Below are 19,462 nucleotides of genomic sequence, written 5' to 3'. Positions count from 1 at the left end.
TTTTTAGGTAAAATATGGGAGTGCTCCAGTTTTGAAAAGCCTTAAAATCATTCTTTGAACAGTTTATGTTTAGTGTCAAGGAAAATTTAACAGGTATTAAAAATATACAGAAAAAAGTCTTTTCTCAGATTTCATGTATATTGAGGTACTAGAGATATGATTAGGTTTATGAGAAAGTGAGAGATTGTTGAGAAACAATCTTATGGTCATTCAGAACAGAGAAAAAACTATCTGATTGGGAATAACAGAGAGAAAATTGAAGAAGGGACAGTTTCAGCTGGGTCTGAGGGTTTTGTTTTGTTTACTACTGTATAATTTGGTTCTGCCTTGTACTAGGTCTAGCTCTTTGCATAGTAGTTGGAACTGTGTCTTATTTCCTTGTCCTCAGCTGTTGTCTAACTTTGTGCCTTACACGGAAAATATCTCCAATAAATATGTGAATGGATGAACATATTTAAAGATAAAGATTTTAAGACGCTAATAAAGAGCTTTGGGAGAGGAGTATTTTATTTGGAGGAAATCATCCAAACAAAAACAAAGAGAAAGGAAAGTATATGGGTTTTAAGTAGGAGCTAATGTTGATATGGGACTTTGAATGCCAGACCAAAGGCTTAGCTTTTATTTTGGAAGACAGGGAAAACTAGTCAGAATATTTTGATTAGTTGAATGTCAGAACCATAGAATCCTTGAACTGAAAAAAGCCTTTAGAGGTAACCTCATTTTCTGCATTTTATGGATGAGGATAAGTGATTTACCACAGAGAATGATTAATATGGCCATAAAGATAGGAAGTAGTATTTTGTTTTTGTAATTTTTTGGTTATTTTTATTATAACTGAGACATAAAACCTAAGTGCATAGATATTGGAACTACTGGGAAAAGAAGTCTACTGTTCAAATAGATGACTTGCTTTTTGAAGAAGCAGAGTAGTCTTCACCTTCCTCTTCTACTTGTTTCATCTCCTTCCTCCTCTCCTTCCTCTTTCTCCTTTTCCTTTCTCTCCCCCTTCCCCGCTCCCTCCCCCAACTTCCCTTCTCCTCCTCTTCCTTCTTTTTCCTCTTTCTCTTTTTCCCTTCCTCTTCTTTGGAAGAAGCATGATATATTAGAAGCATGACAAGTTTAGATTTATAAATTCTGGGTTGACTTTTCAGTAACATAAATATTAGGTTAGATACTGCCATGTATTTTCTCTGAGTTTTTACTGTATTTTACTGGAGAGTTTTGGTTATTGCTCTTGGGCTTATTCTCTGTAAAATATTAAAGTTTTAAAAATTGAGATATATATGAGATACATACAGTAAAGTACATACATCTTAAATATACAGCTTGATGAATTTTTATACATGCATACATATACCTATGTAACTGCATACTACCAAAATCAAGATACAGAACATTCCTGGCATACCATAGGTCTCCTTCTTAACCCTTTCCAGTCACTACCTCATATTTCTTAGAAGAATTGTATGTGTCTGGTTTCTTCTGGTCTTCATTATGTTTGTTGCATGAAATAGTAGTTTATACTGCTTTAATTCCTTTGAAGTGTTCCATTATAAGGATATACCACCATTTATCCATTCTACTATTGATGGACGTGTGAGCTGTTTCTCATTTGTATCTATTGTGAGAAAGCTACTATGAATATTCTCACATGAGTCTTTTTGTGGATACATGTTTTCATTCCTCTTGAGTAAATACTCAGGGGTGAAATTGCTGGGTCTTAGGGTACGCATTAAGTTTTACTTCATTAAAAATTGTCAAAAAGTTTTTAAAGTGCTTTTGCCGTTGATTATGTCTGTAAGCAATGTATGTGAGATCCAGCTGTTAACGTTTTTGCTCGTATCAAGTATTGTCTTGCTTATTCACTTCAGCCACTTTGATGGTTGTGTAATTGTATCTCATGATGGTTTTAATTTGCATTTCTCTGTTGAATGAGTTGGGCACACTTTTGTATACTTTCTTTTGTGACTATTCAGGTCTGTTCCCTTTTGTTTGGGGTTGTGTTTTTCTGATTGATTTATAGTTTATTCTGTCTTCCAGATGGAGTCATCCTTTGGCTATACATGTTGCATCATGTGTCTTCTTTTTTAGCCTATGGCTTTCCTTTTCACTCTCTTAATGCCTTTAAAAAATGAACAGAAGTTCTTAAATGTATGTCTCTTGTGCTCCATCTCAAAGTAGTTTTTGTATGTGGTATGAGATGGGATTCATCTTTCCATACAGGTATATGATTATGCCAGCATTATTTATTGCAAAGACCATTTGACTGCCACTGGGGTGAGTGTAGGTGATGAGAGGGTTTGGAGAACATTCCAGGTAGAGGTTATCACCTTTATAGAATTCTTACCACCATTTATTGTGTTTCAAGTACAGTAATTGTCACTTTATATATATTTTCTTACTTATTCTTTGCTGCTCACTTCTGAGGTATAGGTTATTCTCATTTTAAAAATGAGAAAACTGAGATCCCAGGACTTTGAGACCACAAAATCCTTAATTGACTGACTTGAAGGTCAACTCTTGAAGAGTGCTAGCATTGTTTCCTTTTGGGTCTCTCTGTGGTTCAGGGGCAGGTAAATGTGTAAGTATTTGAGGATCCAAAGCTTCAGGAAACTTTGCAACGTTCTCATGTCACTTTGTGCAGGAGTCCCAAATTTTATTATCTCTTCTTTACATAAAAGAAATACATTTTAAAATGCTAGGTGGCAGATTGCTGTATTGTTGATTTTCAAAGGATTTTCATTGATTACTTTGTATGGCAGACCTGAATTTATCTCCTAGTTTAGGAAGACAGTAATGCTGAAAGCTTATCTCTTGTGCAAGGTCAGATGAACTGCAGCCTAGACTTTCATGTCTCTGCTGCTTCCCGCTCGGGCAGTTGGCCTCTCTGTGAGCTTTTTTGGGTGTAGTGTTATGTCGTAACCACATGTTTATTTGGAGGCAGCTGTGTGAGCCTGGGCACGTGACTTAGCTCTCAAGCCTCCTTTTCCTTAACTGTCAGGTGAGAATGAAAATATACTCTCAATAAGGTTTTTGTTTTGTCATTTTTAGGGCTAAATGAGATGCTAATATAGTTCATAATATGTGATAGGAGGTCAGGGAGCTTTTGATAAATAATCATATCAATTTATTAAAATAGCATTTGTGATTAACTTCTGCAAACTGCTTTGTGTCTTTAGGTTTAATGCATTCCCTCCAGATTAACCAGTTATAACTTGACCTCAGGAATCATAATTTGTGTTTTAGAGCAATATAGAGTAAGGAGAGTGTTAAGAAGGTGAAGAAATCAAACTGGAGCATGTTGATTTTTTTCTTTTTTCCTGGAACAAATGTTTATATATTTTTCATGTACTATATTTATTTCATTTTTCTTAACACCATTAAAGCAGAGTGCCTGGGCTCCCTGTAAATACCAGTTGGTCTCTATGTATGTAAGTATGCAGTCTGTTTTTTTAGTGAAGAAAGTCGAAGTTATGATTCTGCATATTTACATTTCCATTTTGCAGGCAGCATAATTGAAATCTGTGGAGTTTTAAAAATTGATTCCTCAAAATTCATTTAAGATTTCAAGTATATTAAATACTCATTTTAGACATTCAAACAATGTTCATTAAAAATTTCAACTCTAAAAATTGACATAATCCAATTCCAGTATATTGTCATCCAGTCAATTTCCTATGCTGATCAGTTTTACTATAGGGTGTGGGTTATTGAGAAAAATAGTAGGTAGGGCACATCTAATGATTAAATTAAAAATTTCTCATTTTGTTTCTATGAGCAATCAAGAATTTGAAATCTTTAAAAATCATCAAATTGCTTTCTTAGCAAAAGTGACAAAACCACAGAGTCTCACTGAATCTTTATACTGAATTTCATATTAGAAATGAGATTGCCTGAATATATTTAGAATCTTACTTTGAAGTGTCTGAGCTGAATTGAAGCTATTAGTTTTCTGTGGATCGCAGTGTCTATCTGCAGGGGCAAAAAGCCTTACTGCTTCTGCAGAGCTGCCAGGGCTGACACACTCCTTAGATTATAATTGCAAGTCACTATTTGGGCAAGTTCAGCAGCTTAGGCTCACCAGTAGGTTAACCTGTGTTGCCTTTCTCAGACTGTAGCCTTTTTGAAAGCATTTAAAATGTGGATATTTTATTGTTAGCTTGGATTTAAAAGTGATCTTTAAATGTAATATCTGTGAGATTTTAAATACATTTTCAGTGTATGTTAAATAAGTCCATTTTCTTCAGTGAAATTTTTGACGTTTTAGATACAGATTCTGTAAATATTAATAAGCATTTTGAGTATAGAGATCTGGTAAATAATTATTAGTTACATTTTAAAAATAATTATTTTATCAAGAAAGAGTTTAATTCCAATTTGGTTGACTTGGTTGATTGGTTTTGTTTATATCTGAGCTTTGGCACTCAAGAACTTTGACTTACTACAAAGCTTTGTATCTAGAGTAGTGGTTTCCTGTATGTTATATGGGGGCATTGGTATACAGTTGTGTATTATGGTGTAAAATGTCCTTGATTAACTCAGTATATTTCCTTAGTATTTGTCCACTTTTCTAGCCTTCATATTATGTTTTTGAGCAGTTTTGTGATTGACATGTTGGTGTAAAACAAACTTCTATATCTTTATATATTGCTTCTTAAAGTATTATTTTGTCCTTTGATTTTTCTCTTCTAAATTTTCTTTAATAGGAAGTGATTTGAAGAATGTTTTCTTGCAGTTTATCTGTGTAGCTCTGTCTTCCTTCCATAAACTTATAATTGTTCCATTGTTTCAGTCTTCCGCTTTTTCTTACTAGTGTTCTGTCCTAGATATTCTCATGGCTAGTCTTCACAGTTACAATTTTTAGTGGCTATATAATATTCCATTGTTCAGATGCCACAGTTTATTTAGATAATCCTGTACTTTAGGTATTTTCCAAATTTTTATAGTCACAATGAATAACATGTTAATACTATTTCTGTAAGTATATGTTTTCTGCTTTTGACTTTTTCTTTGAGATTAAAAATTCTCTTTCAGTGTAACTCTGTAGCAGGCTCACATTTTCTTTCCTTGAGGAGTTAAAGTGTGTTATTCTAATCATTTTTGGTCTCAAATGTCTGATCATAATTTAAGTATTTTTTTCCTTATAAGTTACTTGTTCTTTTTCCTATATGTGCAGAGATTTTTTTCCCTTTAAAATCCAGTAATTCTTCTAGATTGTGTCCTGGTTTTGGTTATTCTGTATTGCTATTTTTAGGTACATGGTATGATCAGTTAATATGTAATTTCAAATCTTTTTTTCTTTCAGGGAGTTTTCTTGAATTACAGTTTTTAGTATTTGATATTTTCTTTATCTTTGTTTTTTCTTTGTTGTATCTTCTTCAGTGATTTACTACTTTCATATCATTTTTAACTTTTTCCCTTATTTTTAATTTTAAAAATTCTTTCATTTTGACCTATATTTAAGTTATATTTGTTATATTTATTTGTTATATTTGTTATATTTATTCATTCTGTATTCCTTATACATTTAATGAAGGCTATGTAGTGTAGCCTTCTTTCCTTTTTTTTAGCCTTCATCTTTAAAAGGATTAAAATTTCTAATTTTTTTCCAAGTTCTGACATCTCATTTTTGAGTTTTCTCATTCTGACTTACATTGTTTTTTTTAATGTCTTATATCATTTTACTGTCTTTTGGGGCATCTGTTGAGAATGTCTTCTTTCTTGTTCTCCTTGTTCTCATAATAACTTTGTCTGGGGTTCATCTGTGAAGTCAGTTTCCCTCAACTCTACAGCAGAGATGGAGTTTAGAGGGCAGCTCTTCTGAGTTTGCTTGGTTTTGTTCTGCTCCCGGACTTGTATGTGAATTTTCACTCTCCTTCAACTATCTTGACTCCAACCTGTTCAGGTTTGTTTCCACTGCTAGTAGTGTCTCCTCAGTGTGGAGCCCTGACCTGGGAAGGAGGTGCCTTGGCTGGACAGTTTTGGGGGTGTTCTAGCCCTTCAGACCTTTCTGCAAACTTCCGGGACAGAACTACTAATGCTGATTCTGTGGATATTCCTGGTTTAGCTGATATTGTCAGATTGGCCACCACACTTTCCCGTGGATACATTTTGGCTATGTGGGGCTCTTCCTGTTCTCAAATCTTTCTCAGTCCCTGTGATTTCCCTCTGCTTCCTCCTGCACAGATGTTAATACTATGAAGGACTATGGCTGTTACATGTTTGATCTACTAGTGTATTTTGGGGCTCATGGGACCACCTGAAATGGTCTAGTTTTACTGTGAATGTTGTTCATGGGGCTTTAGTTTTGCTATCTGGTTTGCTATCTGTAACACATACACACTCACACATTATACTCACGCTCTGTGCTGGGATTCCCAAGACCAGGTTTGATGCTGTGCTGGGAGGACTCACAGGACTCAGTGCAGAGAGGTGGTGTTCGTGGCCATGATTTATTACAGTGGAAGGATGCACCGCACGTCAGCAAAGGGAAAAAGGTGCACAGGGTGAAGGCCCAGGGAAACCAGGCCTGAGCTTCCACGAACCTTCTCTCAGTGGAGTAGATGTGTTTAATTTTTCCAGGATCAAATTGTGACAGCATGGATGGAACATGGTTTACCGGGGAAGCTTGTTAGAGACTGATTGGCCAGGGACTTTGTTGGAGGCTGGTTATCTTGACATCCTCTGCATAGCATGTACTGAAATTCCAATTTCTAATAAGGAAAGCAGGTGTTCATCCATGGTTCAGTCATCAACCATATCTTTTGCACAAACAGTTTGGGCACAGTGAGCCACTCTTTATCAGTCAGTGAGCCACTGTCTTCAGTTAGGGTGGTGGGAACCCCCCCAAAATCCAAGTCTGAAGACTCCAGCCAAGAGCCAATCTTGAAAGCAGGACTTTATAAGGATAAGCAGTCTTAGGCCTGCTTGTGCACACATCCACACACAAATGGAGGGATTTAGGGAGATTGAAAAACTCTGCCACGGTCGTAACCTCTATCTTCTCAGAGTCCTCCAGTTACAAGGACTTTGGGCAAGACAGAATTAGGTTCAGATTTCTGGCTTTGAAGAAGTTATTGCTGCAGTGGTATGAAGGGTAGGTAGCAAGCCACTGAGAATGGAAATAGGTGACAGATGATTGGTGCTTGCAAGAAGACAAGCGAGTGAAGAGGAGGGGGGAATGGCGTTGAAGGGATACCGTGTATATTAATATTTATGAGACTGTGTGTGTATATAAAAGGCTTCCCCGTGGCTCAGCAGGACAGAATCCTGCTGCTAATGCAGGAGACAGGGCTTGATCCCTGATCCAGAAGATCCCCTGGAGAAGGAAATGGCAACCCACTCCAGTATTCTTGCCTGAGAAATTCCATGGACAGAGGAGCCTGGTGGGCTACAGTCCATGTGGTTGCAGAGTCGGACACAACTTAGCGGTTAAACAACAGCATAGTAATTATCTTACCTTAGGTGTCAGGTTGCAGATACTCGGTTTCCTTAGACAGAATATGTTATTCTTACATGTTTTTTCTTGTTGTTGAGGGCTAATACTTACTATTTTGAAACATCTTAGAAGTAGAATATGAGTTTTTAATATGTAAAAGCTAGTGGAATCTAAATTTCAAATTTTAAGTCTTTTTTGAAGTGTGTTAGATTAGATAGAACAAACAAAAAGCCTTCAGGTTTGACTTTTGTTCTGTGGCAGTTTTATCTGGGACCTGTATGTGTAGCTGATAACTGCCAACTATGATTCAGTCAATGATTCATTGCTTTCCTTGAGACTATAAATAAGTGTCTTGTGGCTAGTTTCCCAATCTGTGGCTTCTGCTTAATATTGATTTCTATACTTTTATTTTGCTTAAATGTAAAAAATCAGGTGATTGTGAAATATTTAATTCTCAACACAATAAATGATAGTATCAGCCAAGTTAGAAAGTAACATTTTAGTAAAAGTAGATAAAATTCATCCACTTTCAGTCTCATAAGACCTGCTTACTCAAAATGGATCTTTGTTTATTCCTGTCCAGCAGAAACTGGAAAAAAATCTCCACTGCCTCCAGAGATGAGTGTTTTAGAGAAAGGCTAGCGTTGCCCTCAGGCCAATGCTTTTGAAAGAATGGTAGGCCATATCCAGTCTAGAGTGTTGCCAATACCCCTTTCATATTTAGTTTATTTTTTATTGTGCTTCCACTGTTGAACTGCCAGCACATCAGATTCAAAGAAATATATTCAAATATCAAAAATATATATTGGAAACAAATACTGACTATTATTACTTATTCTTTACCTGTGTTCCCTTGTACTTATTCATGATCTGTCTGTGACTGGGTCTTTTATTAGGTGGAATGTTCTAATCCTGATGAATTAATATAGTTTACCTCAATATATTGTATTTTTCTTCTGTAAAAGAGGTGATTGAGGTAACTCTACTCTGACATAATAAAATCATGAGTACTGTTCAGTTACTAGAATTAGGATCTTATAGGCCACTAAATGATTTTATGTTTGTCCTGACTATGAAACCTGTTATGCCATAAAGCAGAGAAGTTCTGAATCCCTTGTGAATAATATGGTTGGTATTTGCCCATTATTTATACCTTATATAAAATGTTCTTATGTATGCTTACAATTACATAAAATTTATTTTTATTTTCCTAGTCTGTTCGGCACTTGAAGTACTCCTTATTTAAGAAATCACTCCTGGGCAGTGTTTCAGATAATGGAATAGTAACTCTCTGGGATGTGCATAGTCAGAGTCCATACCATAACTTTGACAGTACACATAAAGCTCCGGCTTCAGGCATCTGTTTTTCTCCTGTCAATGAACTGCTATTTGTAACTGTGGGCTTGGATAAAAGAATCATTCTCTATGACACTTCAAGTAAGAAGTAAGTATAACATGCTCATTTCTTAATTTAGTAACAAATAATTATTTCACTAGTAGCCATATTTGTGATTTGCATAGACCTCTGATGAATGTTAAAAGGTCTAGAGATTACACGTTTGCTGTCTAACAAGGTAAAATTTTCTCTTTTTCTTCCCATGTGCAGAAAAAACTTGATGAGATGTGGGTGTTCTTTAGAGTACTTCTGGGTGATGAATGTTGAGGGGTAGCATGTTGACGATTTCACATCTTTATTTTAGCATGCATGCCATGTTATTCTCTTCAGAATGCAACTAAGTTTGTATATTTTTAAAGCAACATGATTAATTTGCTTTAAAATTACTTCAGTGTCTAGAACAGGGTTTCTAAGCCTTGGCATTTGGGGCTGGATAAGTCTTGGTTGTGGGCAGCTGTCTTGAGCATTGTGGGAAATTCAGCCTGGCCCCTACTTACTGTTAGGTTGGTGCAAAAGTAATTGTGGTTTTACACTTGAAATTTGCCATTTGACATTGAAATATATTCTTAAATAAATGTGGCTATGTTACTGTTGCTGTTGTTCAGTCGTTCAGTTGTGTCCGACTCTTTGCAACCCCATGGACTGTGGCATGCCAGTCTTCACTATCCTTCACAATCTCCCGGAGTTTGCTCAAACTCATGTCCATTGAGTCTGTGATGCCATCCAACCATCTCATCCTCTGTTGTCCTCTTCTCCTACTGCCTTCAATCTTTACCAGCGTCAGGGTCTTTTCTAATAAGTCAGCTCTTTACATCAGGTCACCAAAGTTTTGGAGCTTATGTTATAGATCATTTTAATGCACATTTACCACTTTTTTTTTTTTTTGCTAATACTTATTACTTGCTGTTTTTTAAAAAATATTATTTATTTTTATTTATTTATTTATTTGACTTTGCTGGGTCTTAGTTGCAGCATGTGAGATCTAGTTCCCTGACCAGGAATCAAAACCCTGCCCCCTGCATTGGGAGTGTGGTGTCTTAGCCACTCGACCACTGGGGAAGTCCCTGCTGTTTATTTTATATTTATTTTAGACTGTGGGAATGATGTTCGACTTCCTGGTGGCTCAGGTGGTAAAGAATCTGCTTGCAGTGCAGGAGGCCTGGGTTCAATCCCTGGATTGAGAAGGTCTCCTGGAGAAGGGAACGGCTACTCACTTCAGTATTCTTGCCTGGAGAATTCCATGGACTGAGGAGCCTGGTGGGCTACAGCCCATGGGGTTGCAAAGAGTTGGACTTGACTGAGTAACTTAACACTTTTACACTTTACATGGAAGTGATGTTAGACAAAAAGCAAGTTTGAGTGATTTTCTTATTCAAGTTTAAAATGGATCATAAGGCATCAGAGACGACTCACAACATCAGCAATGCATTTGGCTCAGGAACTGCTGACAAATATACAGTACAGTGGTGGTTCAAGAAGTTTTGCAAAGGAGACGAGAGCCTTGAGGACTGAGGAGCGTAGTAGCCAGCCATCAGAAGTTGACAACGACCAGCTGAGAGCATCATTGACGCTGATCCTCTTAACAGCTACCTGAGAAGTTGCCAAAGAATTTAGTGTTGACTATTTTATGATTGTTCAACATTTGAAGCAAATTGGAAAGGTGAAAAAGCTTGGTAAGTGGGCGCCTCATGAACTGACCAAAAATTTAAAAAATCATTTTGAATCTTCGCTTACTCTATGCAACAGCAACAAACCATTTCTTGTTTGAATAATGATGTGCAATGAAAAGTGGATTTTATACAACAACCAGTGACGACCAGCTCAGTGATTGGACCAAGAGGAAGCTCCAAAGCATTTCCCAAAGCCAAACTTGCACCAAAAAAGGTCATTGTCACTATTTGGTGGTCCAAATCCACTGCAGCTTTCTGAATCCTAGGGAAACCATTACATCTGAGAAGTATGCTCAGCAAATCAATGAGATGCACCAAAAACTGCAATGCCTGCAGCCGGCATTGGTCAACGGATGGGCCCAATTCTCCATGGCAACACCCCACCACACGTCACACAACCAACGCTTCACAAGTTGAACAAATCGGGCTACAAAGTTTTGCCTCATCTGCCATATTCACCTGACCTCTCGCCTACTGACTACCACTTCTTCAATCATCTCGACAACTTTTTGCAGGGAAAACGCTTCCACAACCAGCAGGATGCAGAAATTGCTTTCCAAGAGTTCATTGAATCCTGAAACATGGATTTTTATGTCCCAGGGATAAAGTTATTTGTTGTTGGCAAAATGTGTTGATTGTAATGGTTCCTATTTTAATTAAAAAAAGATGTGTTTGAGCCTAGTTATAATGATTTAAAAGTCACAGTCGAAAACCACAGTTATGTTGGCCCCCACCTAATAGATGTTAATAGTACTCCTCAAATTAGCAAAGGTAGCAAAATTACTCCCAGTTGAGAACCCCTAATATTGTGCTAAAGGGTATGTGATTCTCTGAGTAGCTAGGGCTGTTTTGCCTTCTTGTCCTTCTTAGGTTATAAATGTGCTTGGTTAGCTTAAAAAAACAAACAAAAAAAGGCTTCAGGAGTGCTGGAGGTATATTCAAGACATCTACCAGTATCTGAGGATCATGTGGAGAGAAGTGGAAATGGTGTGATAATACTCCTAGGGAAGGACCTACTGTAAGCCCCCTTTTAAAATTGACTGTTACCTATTTCACTCTTCTTTTTGTATTTTTTTCCTTATTCTTTGTTATTCTTTTATTTTGAGCTAATTTACTGAGAACCCTAACAGTAAGCCATTCCTCTCATATACCAGACATCCCAGCAAGGATCTCAGCTTAGCTTCCAGCAGAGTTAAGCCTCATGAGTTCTAGCTTTGGTTTAAGAGATGCAGCACTAAGAGCAAAGTAGCAGCTGCTTCCTTGTCAAAGGTCACAGTCCTCTTGGGGCCCAAGCAGGTCCCTAAATGGAAAGGAGATACTTACAGCATGCCTGACCCTGAGGTTGTGTGTTTCTGTGTGTTATTTGCTCAGTCATGTCTGACTCTGTGTGACCCCAAGAACTATAACCCACCAGGCTCCTCTGTCCATGGAATTCTCCAGGCAAGAGTACTGGAGTGGGTTGCCATTCCCTTCTCCAGAACCCTGAGGCTATAGAGCCCTTACTTGTGGAGTCATATTCACTGCCAAAATAATAATTACTCAAGAAATAGGTCCTGTTTCTAGAAAGTATAGAATGTATCTGTTAGATGTGAATAGAAAAATAGGATGGAGTGCTTAGCAGTTCCTTATATTAGGTCTCTAGGTCTAATTCTAAACTTCTACTTTAAGCAGGTATTTGAGATGGATATTCTAAGTAAATAACTTTGCTGAATTCCAAGTAACTTTGGTTTTTGTTTACAGTTATTTGTATGTTGTATAGGCTTATATGAGTACATCCACGTATCCATATATACTTTGCTGTCCTTTCCAAAGGCTCGTGAAAACCTTAGTGGCTGATGCTCCTCTGACTGCAGTGGATTTCATGCCTGATGGAGCCACTTTGGCTATTGGATCCTCCCGTGGGAAAATATATCAATATGATTTAAGGATGCTGAAATCACCAATTAAAACCATCAGTGCACATAAGACATCTGTGCAGTGTATAGCATTTCAGTACTCCACTGTTCTTTCTAAGGTAAGATATTTTCTTTTCAGCATTTTTTGATTGTACTAAATAAATCTAGATCAGAGTATGGAAGTCATAAGTTGTCAATTATACACAGTGTACTTTTGCTTCATAATCATTCATATCAAAACATTTATAATAATTTTAGTATAAATCCTTTTGATACTTAGTTTTAAAACTTTATTTATTTGTTTGTACTTTTCACAATTCTCCATCTTTAAAACTATAAAAGGCTTTTATGATTCAGAGGGACACTCTCACATTCATCACCGAGCTTAAGATTTCTAAAGGAAAAAAATATTTTTCAAATGAATAGGGAATTTATAAAATATTAATGTATAGTATGGAGCATTAGAAACCTGAGCTTTTTACATATTCCATTACATTTCAGTCAGGTTTGAATAAGGGCTGTTCAAATAAGCCCACAGCTGTGAACAAACGCACTGTTAATGTGAGCGCCGGCGGAGGAGGAGCCCAGAATCCTGGTGTGGTCAGAGAGGCAGCCACCACATCCCTTGCCACAGTTCTGCCCCAGCCCACGGCAGCCGCTGTGGGAAAGGGAACAGGTGCTCCTCAAGACAAAGCAGGTAACTGTTGCTTGTATATAGTCCTTGGAGTTCCCATCCTGTATCCTCCCCAAATGAATGTCGTTATCACTTTTCTCAAGAACCTAGAATTTTAATCCACTTGAGGACTTGGGTAAAATTATTAGTAGATAGTGAAAATTGAAAAAGTGATAAGTTCCACTTTAACTCTAACTTTTTAAAAAAATTAATGAAAGATTCTTCACTTATTCTGTTTAGCTGAACTTCTGTTTTAAGAAATATTAAAAGCAGAGTCATGCCCATTCAGAAGTACTGCTATGGACTAGATGACTTTTCATTGCATCTTTAGCTGAATCAATAGAGAATATGAAACTTTGATGCTTTCATTATGATTTGATCTCTTAGTTAAAAAAAGGCTATTAATGGCTCTTTTACTTCATATTTCAAAATGGAAAGTAAATCAGGTGGTGAAATGAATATATTTAAGTGCTGAATAGTGCCTGGCATGTATTAAGCAGTAAATTTGTCATTTGTTTAATAAAAGGAAATGAAAATGTTGCAATTTTTAAATAACTTCTATTCTGATAATCTTATCAGTTCTTAAATAAGAGTTCATTTAGACTTTGTAAAGGTATAATGTGGTGATAAGCTTCCCCATACTTCTTGTAGAAAATACTCTTCACCTACAATAAATAATTCCCTAAATTCCTGAAAGGCTTTTTGTTTTTATTTTAAGAAATTATGCTATACTGTCAACTTTCAACGTAATTTTTAAAGTCTGCATGGTATACCAGTATGTCCCCAAAGTACTCTTATCAGAATTGAACGTACTCATGTCTTTTTTGATTTTCAGGATAAGTACTTAACTTGAACACAAATACTTGGTGGTGCTTTTTCAGTTTACTATGAGTTTACTATTTCCAAGTATAAGCAAAACTTTAATTTGTTATTTTTAATAGTGTGGAATAGGTTTTTTAAACAAATAGTAAGTATATTCACTATAAATTATCTGTGAATATCTGTATCATCCTTACATAAAAATCATTATAAGGTATATAGAAAATAATGTTTCTTATTTAAGAACTTGTAGGAATGAATACTATTGCTGTCTCTTTAAAAGAATAAATGTTGCATTAACTATATTATGAGAACTGGCATTTTTCAAAATTACTATTTTATTCATAATTTTCAAAGATTAAACAAAATAAAGGTTTTGTCATTTATTGTAAGCTTGCTGAAGCCTCAGTGTCTTTCATTTAGTTTTTGATAAGGAAGGTTATATGTAGCAATGGCAACACTAATTAGATGTTCTAGACTTGGGTCTACAGGGCCATTATTTAATGGTGATTCTTGGCTGATTACCAGTTTCTGGCAAAAGGAATGCTTACTGTGTACTCCCAAGGAGTTAGAAGTTTGTTTTATTAATTTTATTTTAAAAGAATCGCAGACTTACAGAAAAGTTTGAATGACACTGCAAAGACCTCTTGGGCTCTGGCATGTCCTTTAGCAGGTTCACCGTTTTGTAACTCTGCCACCTTTGCTTCATCGTCTTCCCTCTCTGAGCTCACACACACAGGTGTACGTTTTTACTCTGCTCTGAAGCATTGAGAATATATTAGGCTTCGGTCTTAGGACTGTCACCTTCCTACCTGGATGACGCTAGGCAGTTTTCTAAACCACTCGTTAGTCTCATTTTTCTCTTCCATAGATAATATTTAACATTTAGAGTTATTGTGAAAATTATCAGAAGTGCTTGGTGGATGTAGGCACCCAATGAATTATAATGTTGTTAATATTGTCATTATGATCATTATTGTTGTTATTACTTTAAGCATCATGTAAAATAAGTTTAAAATTTGAAAAAAGTTCATATGGCTTTCTACTGAAGGTGTCCTAATTTAGCTATTGAAAACAACCTCTGCAGGCTTGTTGCTGGTGCTCTTTTCCAGTAGGAAACAGCCATTTAAGAAGTGAAAAATTATACTTTCACAGTATTTTCAAATGATACCAAGCTTCTATTTCATAAAGTTCCAGAGGCTAGAGTTACTCATTCAAACATGTTAAGGACCTAGAAAAAGGAGAGGAAATTTCCTCTGTATAACCGTTTGTACTCTTGGTATAAACACCCTTCAGTGATGGTGATAAACAAATGTTTGGTCATATTTTAACTTTCTGTGAGCTTAGTATTAGTTAGGTTTATTTCATTAACCAGGCTTGGACATTTTTTAATATTTTGAACAGAGCGAATCTTTGTTTTTATCCCAGGCTTTTTCAGGTTTCATTTGAGACCAAGATGGCAAATAAAACACCTTTAAAAACAAAGGACAGAAATATGCTACCGATTCAAGTGCCAAACTTTCATGGAAGTTCTTGATTCTCTAGAACTCAATCCTTGACCCAGAAATGAGCAAGAGTTACTGAGCCTGCAGAATTCCTCTTAAAACGTCCCTGCCCTAAAGTCTTATTTAGAGAGAAAGCAAACTTTCTGCATAGCTGCGTGTCTCTATTATTAGTCTACTGTACTGTTCTTTATGAGTTTGGTATTCTGGTTTCCTTCCTGTCCGGAAGCTGTCCTAAGATTAGTGAAGGCCTTTAAGGTCAGTAATGCTAAGAGCAGTGTGAAGTTCCCACTATTAGTGAAGAAAAAGATAAAGAAGGGAAAAGAAGAGATCCATTCACTGCATGTTGGGAAAGGGAACTAACATTTGAATACTGCTGTGTATTTGGTGTTGTACTATATGCCTTAGAGACATTTTTTAGTCATTGTAGATGACCCTGAGTCAGTCACTAACAGTAAGCTGTGCTCAGTATACTTTGTGTAAGAAAAATACATAAAGTTCTTAGAAAAGTTCTATCAAAATGGATTTAAAAAGTGGCATTATATAAATAAGTTAGTTGCTTTTGAGGAGCCCTTCATTCCATGAAAATGATGGTTAACTGAGCTATTGTTTATTTGTGGTATTACCAATGATATAGGTAAGACATTAGTTTTTAGTTTCTAGCTTCTCATGATAAACTTATTTACATATAATAACTTATTTTTATATCCAATTTCTATAAGGTCTGCCTCGAAGCATAAACACCGATACTTTATCAAAGGAAACGGAGAGTGGGAAAAATCAGGATTTCTCCAGCTTTGATGATTCTGGAAAAAGTAGTTTAGGTGACATGTTCTCACCTGTCAGAGATGGTAAGTCTGTTCACATCAGAGGATCATGTTCTCTTGCTCTGGTGGCCATAACGTTTTTATTCTGGCTAAAAGATGGGGATAATAGCTTCAGTCTCACGCTATTCATGATAGTTGCTGATTTTCTCAGTCCCTGAGGTGGTATCTTTCCCTTTGCCCTGAGATTTCAAATGTTATCTTTCTAAAATACATGCTAATAGTTTACACATGGGAACCAAGCAAATAGGTCTCAAGTTAGCATTTTTAATTTCCACTGAAGTTTCTTGCAGGAAATTCTGCCTCCACAGACGTCTTTTACTTGTATTTATTTCTAAGAAAGTCTACCCCAAATCTTGGATATTTTGATAGGCATAAAATATCTTCCTAACATTAAAAAAAAAATGTTCCTTTGATTATTAGTAACTGGTATTAAGGGTTTTCATGGAGAAATATGGCTGGGGGTTAGATTGCCTCATCTTTACACTAACTGTGTATGAAAGTACCCTCAACACACACACACACTCACTCTCCATAGCTAGTAGGTGTTCACACACACACATACACACTCACTCACTCACTCACTCCCTCTCTCCTCTCCCCACATCACTAGTAGGCATTGCCATTGAAAAGAAATAAACCTAAACAATGAAACAAAAAAACCTTTGCCAGTTTTTAAACAGAAACATTATGTATCATTGTTGTTCACTCTCTATGAACTAGGCACATGGTTTGGCTGTACTTTTTTTGGTGCTAATGTTCATACTGTTTTCTTTAATGGGATAGTCTCACTACTAACAGCAGTTTTATCAACAGTATGGGGTAAATTTCTAGAGGATAATTTTGCAGACGAAAATATTCATACTTTTCGTCCTGTTAATTCCATTTCTATAAATTTACCTTAAAAGATGTTCAGAGAAACCCTCAGAGATTTGTGTTTACTGTTTATTTATAATAATAAAACACAGGAGTGAATCTAAATGTCAGCAGCATCAGGGTGTTTAATTTATTATATCCACTCATGATCTTATAAAATTTAATTTTTTACTTTAACATTGTCTTTCAAAATTTTCTTCAACTAATTTCATAAGAGGAAAGGATAAATATATATGTAATGGTACAGGATTATTGAGTGTCTTCTACCTTACCCTGGCTTGAAAATGACTCCTTTAATTGCCCAAATTCCTACTTCTATCTAATAAAAGAGGAAGAATTCCTTTCTTTCAGAATGAAGAGAGGTCATACTACATAGTTGAGGGGTAAGGAGAGGAAAGATATGGGCAAAGCAGGTAGAAGTGGCTTGGGCTGGGGATCAGAAAGATTTTGGAGTTTAGTACCCAACTGGGGAGCTTTGTTTATGAGAATCGCTGGAGTAATTTTTTATTTGAATTTAATTTTTTGATTGAAGGGGTTTTTTGGAAGTGTTTGAGTTATAAATAAAATCTTCTTTAACGGTGTTTGATGGTAAAGTACAGGAAATAAACTCCCTTTTAATTGCTTTTGCTATTTAAAAAAGATATGATTAGAATTTGAGCCATATGCCCTTCCATTTATTAGAGTTTGATATTAATAAGAAAAAATGTTGATACTATAGTACTGGTTTTCACTGTCAAGAGGTTTGAATTTTAATCTCTAAGAATCAGTACTACTTAGGTAAAAGGCTTCATCTTTTTGTGCCTCAGTTTCTTCATCTTTTAAGTAATACTTTTGCTTTTGTTAGGAAAAAATGAGTAACTTCTAAAAATGTGTGTTGTATGATTGCTGCTGCTGCTGCTGCTAAGTCGCGTCAGTCGTGTCCGACTCTGCGCGACCCCATAGACAGCAGCCCACCAGGCTCCCCCGTCCCTGGGATTCTCCAGGCAAGAACACTGGAGTGGGCTGCCATTTCCTTCTAGTATGATTACTAGATGTAATACACACATGCAGACAGAGATATGAATGAATGGAGTTATAGATGAAAGTCCTACTCATGTGATAATCATGTATGATAATTCATTGGCCATTTGAACTTCTGGGGAATTTTTAAGTGACCTTTCCCCATTTTTATGTTAATCCATTATAATTGAGATAAGCAGTTTTTGGTTGTTAATTGATAAATGAATAATATTACAGTATTGAAATATTCTTAAACATATTCTGTCATTGAAAAGATGTTAATAAAACCTTATATTTTTAGTTAACATTGTATTGTTTGCAAAATATTTTTACATTATTTCAGTTGATCCTTAAAACAGTTTTCTGAGGTGGTCGGGGCATCGTCCCCATTATGTAAGTGTAGAAACTGAAGTATAGTTGTATTAAAGTCTTGTCCAAGGTTACAAAGCTGTTAAGTGATATAGGCAGACCTGGATTACAGGTCTTTGGAGCCTTCTTCAGTGCTTTTTCTATTATACCTTGCTGTCTCATTAAATGACTCTATACCATAGAATTATCTTTTCATATTTGCTACCATGCATGAAGGTAAAAGAATGAAAAGAGAATTTTTAGGAGTACTAGCTTTACCTTCATTTAGATTTTTCTTCATAAAATCATTAGTCTCTGAACTCTTTAGGGAATGGATAGGAAGCCTAAATTGCCATGGCTTCTTTTGCATTATTTTTTAAATTTTATTTTCTAATTTTATTATAGATGCTGTAGTTAACAAAGGAGGTGATGAGTCCATAGGCAAAGGAGATGGTAAGAACCATTGAGAAGTATTTTTTATCAACCTTAAAAGTGATTTTGTGTTACCTACTTCTGTGTAACAAATTACCCCATCATTTTGAAGCTTAAAATAATATTTATCATCTCATAATTGTGGATTAAGAATCCAAGCATGGCTTAGCTGGATGCCTTTGGCTTCAGGTATCTCACAATACTTTAACTAGGGTGTCAACAGGACTGCAGTCATCTCAGAGTATGACTGGGCAAGGATCTGCTTCCAAATTCACTCATGTGGCTGTCTGCTAAAGATATCAGTCCTTTCTCATGTGGGCAGCTGACAGCACAGTAGCTGACTTCACTCAGAGCTGGTGTGAGACGGAGAGGGCAGTCAGGATGGAAGCTAAGGACTTCCCTAGTGGCCCAGTGGTTCAGAATCTGCCTGCCAATGCAGGCATCACAGGCTCGATCCCTGGTCCAAGAAGATTGCACATACCGTGCAGCATCTAAGCCCGTGCACCACAGCTACTGAAGCCCATGCCTTAGAGCCTGTCTGTACAACTCAGCACAAGAAGCTGCTGCAGTGAGAAGCACATGTGCAGTAA

At 36.2% G+C, this 19,462-nt stretch overlaps 1 protein-coding gene across 3 annotated transcripts in view; it reads left to right on the top strand.

The window, feature by feature from the left end:
* The window catches only part of NEDD1 (NEDD1 gamma-tubulin ring complex targeting factor), a 43,670-nt gene that overhangs the window by 12,557 nt on the left and 11,651 nt on the right, over positions 1–19,462 (top strand). For all 3 annotated transcript variants that reach the window (XM_020869425.2, XM_070454133.1, XM_070454134.1), the window contains exons 6-10: positions 8,653–8,882; positions 12,317–12,518; positions 12,901–13,096; positions 16,116–16,244; positions 18,846–18,893. In XM_020869425.2, the coding sequence (XP_020725084.1) occupies positions 8,653–8,882; positions 12,317–12,518; positions 12,901–13,096; positions 16,116–16,244; positions 18,846–18,893 (805 nt within the window). The remainder of the gene's footprint in view (positions 1–8,652; positions 8,883–12,316; positions 12,519–12,900; positions 13,097–16,115; positions 16,245–18,845; positions 18,894–19,462) is intronic.

The sequence above is a fragment of the Odocoileus virginianus genome, chromosome 23 (assembly GCF_023699985.2).
Source record: "Odocoileus virginianus isolate 20LAN1187 ecotype Illinois chromosome 23, Ovbor_1.2, whole genome shotgun sequence".
NCBI classification, from domain to species: domain Eukaryota; kingdom Metazoa; phylum Chordata; class Mammalia; order Artiodactyla; family Cervidae; genus Odocoileus; species Odocoileus virginianus.
Note: the sequence above shows the minus strand (reverse complement) of the source record. Positions and strands in the feature narration are given on the sequence as shown.